Source organism: Nestor notabilis, unplaced genomic scaffold (genome assembly GCF_000696875.1).
Source record: "Nestor notabilis isolate BGI_N333 unplaced genomic scaffold, ASM69687v1 scaffold1108, whole genome shotgun sequence".
Taxonomy (NCBI): Eukaryota; Metazoa; Chordata; class Aves; order Psittaciformes; family Psittacidae; genus Nestor; species Nestor notabilis.
Genome location: NW_009941301.1, coordinates 1 through 12,589, shown reverse-complemented (window position 1 = coordinate 12,589; position 12,589 = coordinate 1). Strand labels below are relative to the sequence as shown.

General features: G+C 38.2%; 1 protein-coding gene across 1 annotated transcript; it reads right to left on the bottom strand.

Moving 5' to 3' along the window:
• Positions 1-1,512: 1,512 nt before the first annotated feature.
• Positions 1,513-12,580, bottom strand: FAM49B (family with sequence similarity 49, member B). The gene is made up of 9 exons (XM_010020795.1): positions 12,443-12,580; positions 10,692-10,797; positions 9,548-9,684; positions 8,833-8,910; positions 8,620-8,736; positions 7,217-7,296; positions 6,044-6,170; positions 4,951-5,021; positions 1,513-2,331 (listed from the first exon to the last, which is right to left on the bottom strand). Exons 1-9 carry the CDS (start codon positions 12,578-12,580, stop codon positions 2,268-2,270), a joined length of 918 nt encoding a protein of 305 aa, XP_010019097.1. The 3' UTR covers positions 1,513-2,267.
• Positions 12,581-12,589: the final 9 nt, after the last annotated feature.

Sequence of the window (12,589 nt, the reverse complement as noted above, 5' to 3'; positions counted from 1 at the left end):
GCTGTAATGGCACCAGGCTGGATTTGCTGTTTCTAAGTGTTTTCTAACAACACCAGGAATACAAACAGTCAAATACCTAAGCTGTGCTTAAAAGCTAGTCTCTGTAAATTAGGTTTCCTTTAGAAAGCTTTACTTCCAAAAATAGCCTTGGACAGAAGTATGATTTTGTCCCTCTTGTGGTTACTATTCGATAACTGTATTCACAGTAACATGGCTGAGAGGAAACTAGGTTTTCTTCCTAGAGGTAATAAACTCATAAGGACAGTTACCCTTTCAGACACCTGCAGATTAGTTGCTTGTGTAATGTGCAGAATGCGTTGTTTGTAACAGGCATATAATTCTGGGAAAGATTTAAGAAGAAAAAAAGAACAAACCACCAAGTTTTGTCCTTTCTCAGCAGGATTCAACATGATGCTGCTAAAAGGACTAGAGAGGCATATCATGTCAAAGCAAGAGGGTTTTATTCCTGCAGCCAGCATAGCACATGGTTTGTTTTCTCCATAACAGGGTCCCCTGCTAAGCCTCTTTGGCAGGAAGCAAGTGTTACCCTGCCTAACAGCACAGGAGGTGCAGGTACCAGCACTGCACACTCGTACTGCCTCTGAACTCTTCCTCAAGTGTCATGATATAAAATTTTGCAGAATTCTTATTTCCAAAAACAAATAGCCAAAAGATGAAAAGGAGAATCTTCCCTGGTGGTGCAGGAAGAGTGTCCACAAGAAATCCATCCCTGTCACACCGGTTCGTTGTATTTGGAGCTAGTGTGCCATGCTGAGGGTGTTCATGTTTCCCTGCAGGTTTCAAATCTCCTTTCCAGAATGCTGACAACTCATTTCAGGCATAAGCACAACAGCACCACACACGAGGTGCACCAAGGTTTGCCCATCGAAGCAAAACTTCCTACTTCCCAGAGATGTTTTCTAGTAATTCTCAATTCTTGTTTCCCCCTCCTTCAATTCTTCCCCTCTCAGAAAAGCTTTATTTTCTTCACCAACCTATCAAAGCTTAACATGTGTTGTAATAAAACGCTAGCCAAACAGGAAGCACCATTTAGTACACTAAGATGATTCAGATTTCACACACAGTTCAGAATACCTAGATCAGCTGGAGCATAGACCAGTACAGAGCAAGTGACGTTCCTCTTCCCACCGCTTTTACTGAAGGAGCCAAACTGACATCCTAACACGGAACATTGTTTCTGATGACTCTACTGAGATGTCCATGTGGATAGCCAAGAGTCAGGATCTTCAGCAGCACCCACCGGGATCCATATGGACTGCACAGAGTTCTTTCCCCAAGGCCTGAGTAGTATTTGTGGGGATGGGGAAGCAGCATGGAGCAGAGAGCCAGAACCCTGAAACATGCCAGGCTTACATCAGTGGGTTAGACTAGAGGTTACTGGTAATGAAACAGCAGAATTTTCACTATATAAAATTTATAAATTTATTTTTTCTGTAAAAATCCAAAGAGCACGAGGACATCTCACTCAAAATACTGGTAAATCAAACCACACTTAGAAAAATGAAAGCTGATTTTATTATCTTATCCACAGCCAATCATTTGACATGAACATGCATACGTAATTTTGCTACGCACACACCACAGTTTAACGTTAGTTATTAAAGGTTAAACATACAACATACATCCTTACAAAAATGAGTCAAAATGCAAACGTAACTTTTAAACAAAACAAGTTTTTACTTATTTAAAAAAACCTTTGTGTTGGGTACCATTTTGTACAAACACAGTTAATTTAAACAAATCTGCTCTTAGTTTCCTCATGGTTGCACATGAAAATAAGCTGCAATAGAAAATGAAGTCATCGAGGGATTTTTAAATAGCAGAAGTAGGCAGTCTTGCCATGCAGAAGAAGCAATATTAAATATTAGTTTTTCAAAAAAAAGAAAAAAAACCCCACAAGTTTAAAAATATTTAGTTCAAGTCACAAATCTTTCCCCAGTACAGAGAAATCCAAATGCAACGCATAATTAGCTGCCACTTAGGATGGCTATTCAGGAAAGTAGCAATACTTCCCAGAATTGATAATTTTCATTGATTTGGCACAGAAAAGAAGTCTGAGCTTACTTAAGAACAAGAAAGTGATTGATTAAAAAAAAAAAAAAAAAAAAGGGTAAACAGGGAGAGAGAAAATAAAAAGCAAGAATGAACGAGATAGTAGTTGCAATCACTAAAAAAAAACAACTCTGTGCATCTCAGTCATTGCAGAATACTGTCTGTCTACAGCAGGTGCGAATTCCAGGTAACTGTTATTGCAACATGGATTTAATTTGCTTGGAGGTAGTCTCATCATTCAAATGCTTTGTTGTGTACCTATGCATAGAGAGAAAAATCAAGTTGAGAAAAGCACAGATGCTATTTTATTTTGGCTTAACAACTACGTAATTTCTTTGTTTATGGCTCAACTTGAATGTAGCAGAGTAAAACCCACTCCATGGTTACCATGTACACAGATCAGACATCCTGATCAGGAAATGCTATTATCAATCCCAAATATAAGCCAAGGGCAGTTAAAATAAGCCTCAGCTGGATCCCTGCTTTTGTGCTCACAGGCCATTGATAGTAAACTCATGTTACCACCAGCTTATTACTTCACCTCTGAGGTCTATGTCCATGGGAGACATCTTCAAATAAAACACAGCTTCAGAAACTTTTCTTCAAACCTGGAGTGACCAAACCTTTCTAGATCCCTCAATGAGAATAGATGCAATTGGTTTTCAGCCTCATTTCCTGCTCAGCTAAGTAACCATGCTGCTACCACTAAGTATACGTGTGTTTATTCCAAGCCTTTCTCCCTTCCAAATTCTCTACAACACGAGCACATTTTTACATCACTACAAAACACTTGGTCATCTCTTCTTTTAAAAGAAAGCACTGTGTATCTCCAGTGCTGACTTCTTTGCATGATTGTTTTCCCCAATCCTCTTTCCTAACTGTAATCTAAAAGCAAGTAAAATCTTATTCTGTCATTTAACATTTTAAAATAGCACTTTCATTACTATCCACAACTGTAGTGGTATCTTAGTTGTTCACTTGAAGAATGACCTTTTGTTTTGGAAATTAATATCAGTACAGATTTCAGCATGTCTTGGTCATTTAGGCTTTCCACAAACAAGAGGCCTAAGGTTTTCTAAAATCCAGAAAAGTTTCTGCCCATGTGAAAAAGCTGAACACGATTACAGTACATTCATTCCAAATTACAAACAGCTGATCTCCCTCCAAAATCCACACCACCTTCCATTTGCTATTGGGACACATAATCTATCTCTTCAGAAAACATAAGAACTTCTAACACTTCTCCAGAATCAAAAGACTTAGATTTGGACTTAACTTCTCATGACATCACCTTGAGTCTGTTCTCATCGCACTCACACACAGCAGCTGACCTCTGCATCTCTTCCTAATATTCCAAATGTGATTTAAACAAAGATTCAAATATCCTACCCAAACAAGTAATTCGGATATGTGACACCAGGACTGTTGAAGTACATTTGCACGAAATGGGTTGGTGTGGTGGAATGACAGCACAGACTGAATTTACATGAATAACCACAAAATTAAACACAATGGAGGGAGAACCTGAACTACGCTTTCCATGTACTTTAATAGTGTCAACCATGATGAGGAAAACCAGGGTACCAGTAAAGGTGGGTGTTCATTTGCAGCTGCAACCACAATAAATTAGTCAGAAAACAAATGCTAATACAGCACTTTCCCTCTGGGAGCTTGTGTTTTTACTCATCACCATTCCAAAGCCTGATCACATACAGGAGGTTCAGAGATGAATAACAAAATGATTTCAGCATGGAATACTCACATGACATCTCAAATTAAGCCCAGATTTACATTATTTTAGCTAATAATCTGGAAAAAAAAACCTTTGCAAGCGAAACCACTTATAGCACAGTTAATTCTTACCACATCTTAACATGAAAGAAAAAATGAAATTAAAGCTGGTTTTCTTACATGTAGTGAAACTAAGTACAACTCTACACTTCCAGGGAAGACAAACTAAAGCTTCCACATTTCAAAGTGGGTGTGTGAATAACAATACCCAGGTACAGGTAAGGTTTTTTTTGAGCAAGGACAAGGTCTTCATCCACCTATCACATTTTGGGACTTTTGCCACTCCTCTGATGGACACCCACATGAAGAACATGTTACCAAATACAGATACAGCTTTATGACCCAAAACACCAGTTTTTAGGTTTCTACATGGACTTACTAATTTTTCTTTACCTCTCCAAGTGGCAACTTCTTACCTCATTTATTCTACAGGAAAAACATTGAGGCTTTCACCTTAAGTACCTCCCTATAAATACTTTGTGAAAGGAACGATTTCGAGCTACATATGAAAACCCTATCTGCCTTACACATTTGAAGCTATATGAGAAACAAATCACAGGAAACTACTCTTATAGACTACTGATAATAAATAAAATCATTAAGCCATGGTCAAACCACACACAGTGGAGGATATGGCCAACGCAAACTAATCCAGCCATTTCTTTGGTAAGCTGGCAAAAGTCATTGTGCACATTCTGCAGCTCTCATTCACTTGTTTGGTTGTTCAGTCAGTAGATGTGATCACAGTTCTAGTCTTCTTTTAGTACGTATTATACTTTGTCATCAGCTTTAACTTCAGTCACAACGTCTAGCCTGTCTTACCCCAACAGACTCATTCACCTGTGTGCAGTTAAAGTATGCAAAAAGTTATCTTAGAATTAACACCTTCAAGTTTACGACTTAGCTTTTAAAGCACAGCAGCTTCTTCATTCATCCCTGCCTCAAGACACATTGGAAGAGAAGCCTGCAATACCCACACTCACCTTTTACCTGTAACCCTGATTGAATAACTTGCTGCTGAAGGAAATGCCCTGGATGAGTTATGAAACTTCATGTAAAATATTTCAAATGAAAGAATGAAAGTACCTGAGAGCATTTAGAAGGCCTTCTACACTGTTAGGAGGCTGGTCTTTAAGAACTTTGATGCATCCTTTCATCTAGGAGATAAAAAATAATATAGTTATACCTTCTATGTTGTCAGAAGTGGTTTATATTTAGTTTGTCAAATAAAAAGCTAAGTACTTAAAAATTGCAAAGACATTTTCTTGCTATTAGAAAGGAATTAAGCTTTCAGTATTACATTTTCTTAGGAAAGAATGGCTTAGCTACTTCAAAACCTGTGTATCTTCAGACCATGCAACTTTGATGTCAAGCTCTGTTTTAATGACCTTAAAAAGACCCAAAAGGAACTGTAAACAAAAATCTTTGTTTATCATAAATCCATTAAGAACAACTGCATTCAGCCAGTGAAATAACGACAAACTGTAGCTAATACAACGGGATAATTTAAAACAACCATGAAGCAGCATTCAGTAACACCACGTATTCCATAGACTTGCAGTCAAACAATAGCAGAAGGCAACAACCATGAAGCAGCATTCAGTAACACCACATATTCCATAGACTTCCAGTCAAACAACAGCAGAAGGTTGAAGATTGAAGGCTGGTGGATGATGAACTGGCTCTTTACCAGATAGTGAGGAACAAGCTAGATGCCATTGTATTTCCAGTCATTCTGATTTATGTCTTTCAACAGAACCACTGTCTACAAGCATTTCAAGACACTACCCAAATTCCATCAAAACAGATCTTCCATGACCTAACAACGATCACTCAGATGTCTGAAGGCCTAGTTTGTATTTCTCACTGCTTATGTATATGGTTTGCTAACAGCTACCACTTTCCAAAATGTACATCTGCTACTAGAATCATAGAATAGTTAGGGTTGGAAAGGACCTTAAGATCATGTAGTTCCAACCCCCCTGCCATAAGCAGGGGCCTCACACACTAAACTATGTGGCCCAAGGCTCTGTCCAGCCTGGCCTTGAACACCTCCAGGGTTGGAGCATTCACAACTTCCTTGGGCAACCTATTCCAGTGCCTCACCAGAACCTGGAGGAGAGAAAAGGAGCCTACACACCAATTTAAGTACTCAGAAGATTAGGAATGAGAAACTTACATCAATTTTTGATGTTTTGGCAAAAGCGCCCACCGGATGCACGTGGTCATAGAGTATGATGACACCCACCATTACCCTCAGACAGAATGATACAGTTTCCTCATTTGTAAACCTGCTTCTATATTCACTGTAATTAAAAAACACAGATTATCGTCTATGACACACAAAAGTACATACTTGTGATGCTCAAAGGAAGATTAAAGAGCAAAATCCTACTATAAATCCTCACAGGAAAAAAAACCCAAACAACAAAGCAAACAAATCCCAAACCCACCAAGCCCACAATCTTTTTTTTGTCCTTTTTCCCTTCAATAACCTGCCTACAAGTCACACCACTGCTTAGAAAGTTATCTGTAGATGATGAAGATTCTCAAACTGAAAAAAATTAAAGCAATACATACTAATTCTGCTGTCAATGCTCCCTACCCTTTTCCCCTCCATCCTAATACACATGCAACCCTAATGCTTAACTACTTTCTTGAATGGGACAGACCTTTCCTGAGAAGGGTAAGAATGCAAATGTGCAAATGCTCTTAATGTGCTCCAAAGCAAATGTACTGTGGTATTTGGACAGAAGCTTATTTAAATAAGCCATACCTCATGCCTCAGTAATTTTACCATCGGGAAACTATTTAGAACCCAGAAGAAACAGATAAAAGAGCCCAAAGTTCAGTTTGACTTTTTGTTTGTACCCCCAGTGCCTCTCAGATTTATAGCAGACAACAGACTGCCTTCATGCCCATAAGTTGTCTCGTGCTTCCCCAGGCAGGGGCACTGTGATTTTGTTCTACCCATCAGCCAAGCCAACTTGTAGGAAGTACAGTCCAACGCATTGCCCATAACCTCTCTTTCAGAAGGCCCTAGGCAATCATGCTAAAATAGTGTATTTCCCTGAATTATACATGAGAAAGCCATTTATAAAGAGTGCCAAGAGGTTGTCTAGCTTTTATAGCCATTCTGATTTTAAATATTAATATGTCCAGAAAAGTAGACCGCATGATTTGCATGGCTAGCAAAATGAGACAAGTTAGTTCCATGTCAAGGTAAACAACTAAGTTGGTAAGAAGAAAGCACCTAATTACCCCAATTGTATTTCTTTCACTTTATGCTTCACAAGCCATGCCTTAAATACAGTGATAATTCATAGACAATACAAGCACTGTTTATACTCACGGGGTTTCCAGCATGACCCTGCACACACTAGCCATGGTGCTTAAGCAATCTGTAGTATTCTCTATAGGTAAATTTTTATTCTGCAGAAGAAGGTAAGAAAATCAACAGTTTCTACTTCAATTACTGTGAAATATTACACTACAAAACCTGCATCAAATCAGTGATCTGCTGGCATGGCAAACACAAGAGGAATTAGAAACATCAACACAGCTGGGTATGTCAGGTAGCCTTGCGCTGATTTGTGACAATATTACAATATAGATTAGCAATTTAGAGAGCAAAGTCTACCATATAGTGTTTGCTTGCTTGTTTGCAGTTGAAGAAATACACCATTGATACTATTGACTTTTGGGACGTTTCAAAGCAATCATCTAACCTGTTCTTTCAAGACAGAGATTTCTCTAGCCAAATATACATGCATCTGCTGCAACAGTAAGACTTAAAACTGATGCACACAAACATATCAAAGAAATGCTAATTAAGAGGTGATTTTTCTTAAGGTATTTCAAATGTAAAGCAGAACAGGAAGAATATTAGAAGACAAATGTACCCTTGTATTAATAGTATCTTTGTGTTAATATAATATTATTTTTTTTTATTAGGAATTAGTCTGCATCTTTGCTTGTAAGACAAAAAAAATCATCACAGTTATCAGAAGCCAAGCACAATACTTGTAGTGACTGGACTTTACCACTAATATTTATTTAGGTAGTTAAGGACAAACAGGGATGTGCCAAATGCCAGAAAACTTTTGCAGTTCAGGCTCCTTCCCTCTTCTGCATTAATATAAATACACTAGACTTTACACACCTAAACCAGAAGTGTTCTAGGAAGGAGAAAAGGAAGCTACATTTCAATTCCTGTTTCAAGCACACAGAATCAAGCTGTTTCCCCTTCAATTTTCTGAAGTTTCTGCTCTAAAGCACCACCAAATTGCAGGCAACATACCTACCACCTCTCCCCACCTCTCTTCCTTGAAGATGACTGTTGCTACCAATGTTGTAATACTACTATCTGTTCACTTTTTGCAACATATCCTGAATTTACCCTAACCTTTACGGCATCTGAGAAAGCTAGAATCAAGCTGTTTCCCCTTCAATTTTCTGAAGTTTCTGCTCTAAAGCACCACCAAATTGCAGGCAACATACCTACCACCTCTCCCCACCTCTCTTCCTTGAAGATGACTGTTGCTACCAATGTTGTAATACTACTATCTGTTCACTTTTTGCAACATATCCTGAATTTACCCTAACCTTTACGGCATCTGAGAAAGAAGACACTTTACGTGTCTTGAAGCTCCAAAACCGAAAGTTTGATTTCTAGATACCAGATTAAGTCTGGTAGAAGAGTTCTGTGTTCCCAAGTTGATGTACACTACCCAAGCAATAAATTTATACTCTTACCTCTGACACAAACTTTGTTGTAGCATCACTTAAGGTTTTCAACATTGGCGTGGCTTCAGCGTAAAATAAAGACATTCTGTTTGCCAACTCATTATTTACTTCATTCTCTCCCTCTGCCTGTGAGAGAAGGAAATAAGAATTTATTTGTTCTGTACATGAACAAGGTAGGTGGTAGTATAAGATTACACTTAATCTTTTCTAAGGGTTACCTACTGGAACATTGTTAATCCTCATACGGCTCAGAGTTCTTCTGTAGTAGCTGAAATCATTCTGTATAGCAGGATTTGTCATCTATATAGATATGGAAGCAGAACAGTTTTGATATAGTCAAGAAAAATCTAAGTTTTCATAAAATACAATACTAAAAATAAGAAAATAGTCACCCTTCTGAGCAAAAAAGTCTTGTGACATGTTGGGAAGTGGTACATAGGACACGAAGCTTCCTAGTTAAATTCTCTGATTTTTCAGAACCAGATCTAACAAGAAAAGCAGCAGTCTCCTAAAGAGGAATTTGAAGTTAATAGGTTGGGGGAAAAGAAAAGGCTTTGCTAGTTTGACTTCAAGGATAAGACCAGCAAATGAAGATCATTTTAACTTAGTTCTTTGCACAATAGCAAGAAAATAGCTGGACTATGGGTGTGGATATACTAAAAGCAGCAGAATTATCTCAGGAGATATACCAGATTTGGGTGAAGAAACATGATTAATATGAACTGAAGTATAACAAGTGCCTGAATCAAATATGGTATTTCATCAGCTTTCCAGTTTGATCTAACTCTAGGTCATACAAGCGAGCCAAGCACAGTAGATAATTTGAGTATCTACTGCATGCTCTATCTAGAACAGAACACAACCCAGATTGCTTCAGCAAAATAAGACTTGTTTTCCTTTTGCTAGCTTTTGTGCTTACAAAATGACACGTTCTTACCTTGAGCTCATCAAACCGAAGTGTGAAGTGAAGAATTTCTGCAAACTGCTTAGCAAGAGCCTGCTCTCGCTCCAGGTGTTGCGTTGGTGAGTATGGAGTGCTTGTCAGAGCTCCCAGCAGACCTCGCAATCCTGCCTCTTAAGTGAGAAGAAAATATTTTGCAATATACAACTGCAGCCACTTTTGATCTCTACTGATAACATACGCTGCATGCCAGGCTCAAATTATACATCTGCCAAAATACATGGTAATTAATAATAAAGGGGCTTGATGAATTGTTTCTATGTGCCACTGTTGCCGTATGTACTTAGGAACTGCTGTAAAGACAAGGTCTAACCAGCACTGAGAGCCATGAAAAACTTAAAAGTTTTATTCAAGTTTTATCTGCAATATTTGTGTAAAACATTTCAATAACCTGTGTTAGCAGATTACAGCCTTTAAGATAGCACAGAATTCAAGAGGTACATGCCCATCAGCAAAAGTCATGTTTAAGATAAATTTATAATCCAACTTCCTGCTCATCTTCTTGAGAAAAATACTTCACCTCCTTAACAAAGTGGAACTTGCCTGCAAAAAGCTTCCTTTTTTCATAAGCTATGCTAATAACCGTCTAAAGTTTTTGGGGAGAAAAATCAAGTCTAATGGGTTTTACCGGCTCAGACACAAATCAGTCAAGTTGGTTTTGTAAGAGTCATGAACCACCATCTTCAGTATTGCACCTGCAGGAACCAAGATCAGGCATTTCCACAGACCAAATTATTTCTGGCATTTTAGGGGGGTATAATACAGTCCCTCTTAAGTACTCTTGGTATTAGAAACATTAACAGAATTAATTCCCACTGAATTAGTCTACTAATTTTCAAAACAATCAGAGTTTTCCAGAGTTACTAAAGTGGTAAAGGAAGAGGATGACAAGTATTCTCCCATTCTCTCTCTCAGGCAGCCGCTGAAGCAAGTTTGCTTTGCCACGCAACAAGGTAATACACAGACATAAGTAAGATCCAATCCACTGTATGAGGGAATATATGCAATATGTACTTTTATCTACTACCAAGTGCTTGCCATAGATGTCATCGCATCTGAATATGTCAAATGTAGTACTTAATGAAGACAAAAACCCCCAAGTTAATACCATTCCACTTACCTAGTCTTTGAGAAAATTCATAGAATTTCTTTAGCTTGCCTACTAGTGGAACAACTGCACCCCATGCCTTCTCTTGCAGCTTCTCATCACTGGGATGCTGTATTGCCTTCAAATTAGAAAAAAAGAGGGGAAAAGTGCTTAGACCACGAATAACTGATGCAGTACCATAAAAAAAAAAAAAAAAAGGAGAAATATCTACACAGGACAATTGAAGAGCTAGTAATTGAAAATTCTACCTACTGAGAAGTTTCCAAGTTGAGAGACAAGCCTGTACTAACACATGTCAGTTCCAAAAAGCTCTGTATACTTGTGTTGAAAATAAGTATCCTGAACAGGAAAACAACTTGGAGAGAGGATAAAGAAACTGTTAAAAATAAAACTCCTCAAATAAGAAAATTTACATAACCAGCCTGGCATACTAAAATCAACAATTTCACTGGGGTACCTCCAAGCAAAACAGTTTAGTGATCAAAGCCTTATCCTAATGCTGGTGTTCATCACCAGTTTCTGAATTTGAGAAGAAAAAAACCCAAATCTACTGTGAAATTCAGGCTAAATATTACAGTAGGAACATTTAAGCATAATCAACATCAAGCACCACCAAGACATGGTACATACCAGAGCTTTGAGGTGTACATGTATAGCTCAGTGAACATCCCAGACAGATAAATCCTTAAATTCCATGTCTCCAGGTTTTTACCAAAGAAATTAACTACTTAGGAATTGAAAATTACTAAGAAAATAGAAATAAAAACGCTCCTAACTTTCCTGATGCATCTTCACAGTCAAATACTTCATTCCAAAATCTGTTTCAGTCAACCCCAGCCTGTGAGCTTTAGCACACTCCTCTCTGGTCCCTATAACATTTCCTTCCTATGATGCTACCTCCTCTCAGGAGTGCCTCTTGTCTTTCTTGATGGGAGCTGCAGGCTTCCTTCCTGATCCTGCTGCCTCCTCTTTGAAGAACAAATAAGCTATCTCCCCTCCTAAGGGTTTTGTGTAACACAGCTACCCTTCCTAAACCTACGTTACAAATTCAACCTCATGTACTTCAATTAAAACTGAATGGCTACGAGTATCTCAAATTCATCTGGAGTGAGCAGAGACTCCTCCTATCTAATAGTATTTCTGAGAGTGTGTTACAGTGGGTAACTCTTCACTTTTGCAACAAAGCAGCCTCCATTGCTACATATGAGGAAGAAGGAAAGGGGGCTGGAAAGAGTATTTATTCTACCCTTTCTCAAAGGTAAAGGAGAAATGGAGTGACATGCTGTACAGAAACTTTACTTCTGTTCCAAATATCTACTTTAGTAAGTAAAAGCCAATTCAAGGGAATTTAAAATAAGATGTCTTTTGTGTAAGGATTACCACACATCAGACCTCTCCAATTAGCATACAAAAAGATGTCGACACTACTCAACACTGCACTAGTCACGCCAGGCTCTTCCCAAACTCACCACTAACTCAAGAGCTGATGTGGGAATATGAAGAAAAATCAATAGCAACAATTCCATAAAAAGTCTGAGAAGCATCACTTGCTATTACTTATGTGCATTAATATTATTGAAACAAGCGACATCTGTTTCACTGTTAAAAGGGAACATTCCAGAGCAGAAATTCAAGACAGCAATTTTAATAGACAACATGCTCTGCCAAAACAGCTCCTGCAAGCAAAGTTAAAATCCAGCAGTATTTGGTTAGGATCAGACAATGAACAACCACAGGTTGTACACAATAACGCTCTAGCTCACCTCTCGTATTTCATGGCCAGCTCCTCTATATGACTGCAAGTCTTCCAGTATTCCTTCTGCATCCTTTAACACTACATTCACCTGATTATAAATTTCCTTTTCAGATTCTGTAGGTTGGGCATCTAAACAGTAGAACATATTAAATAT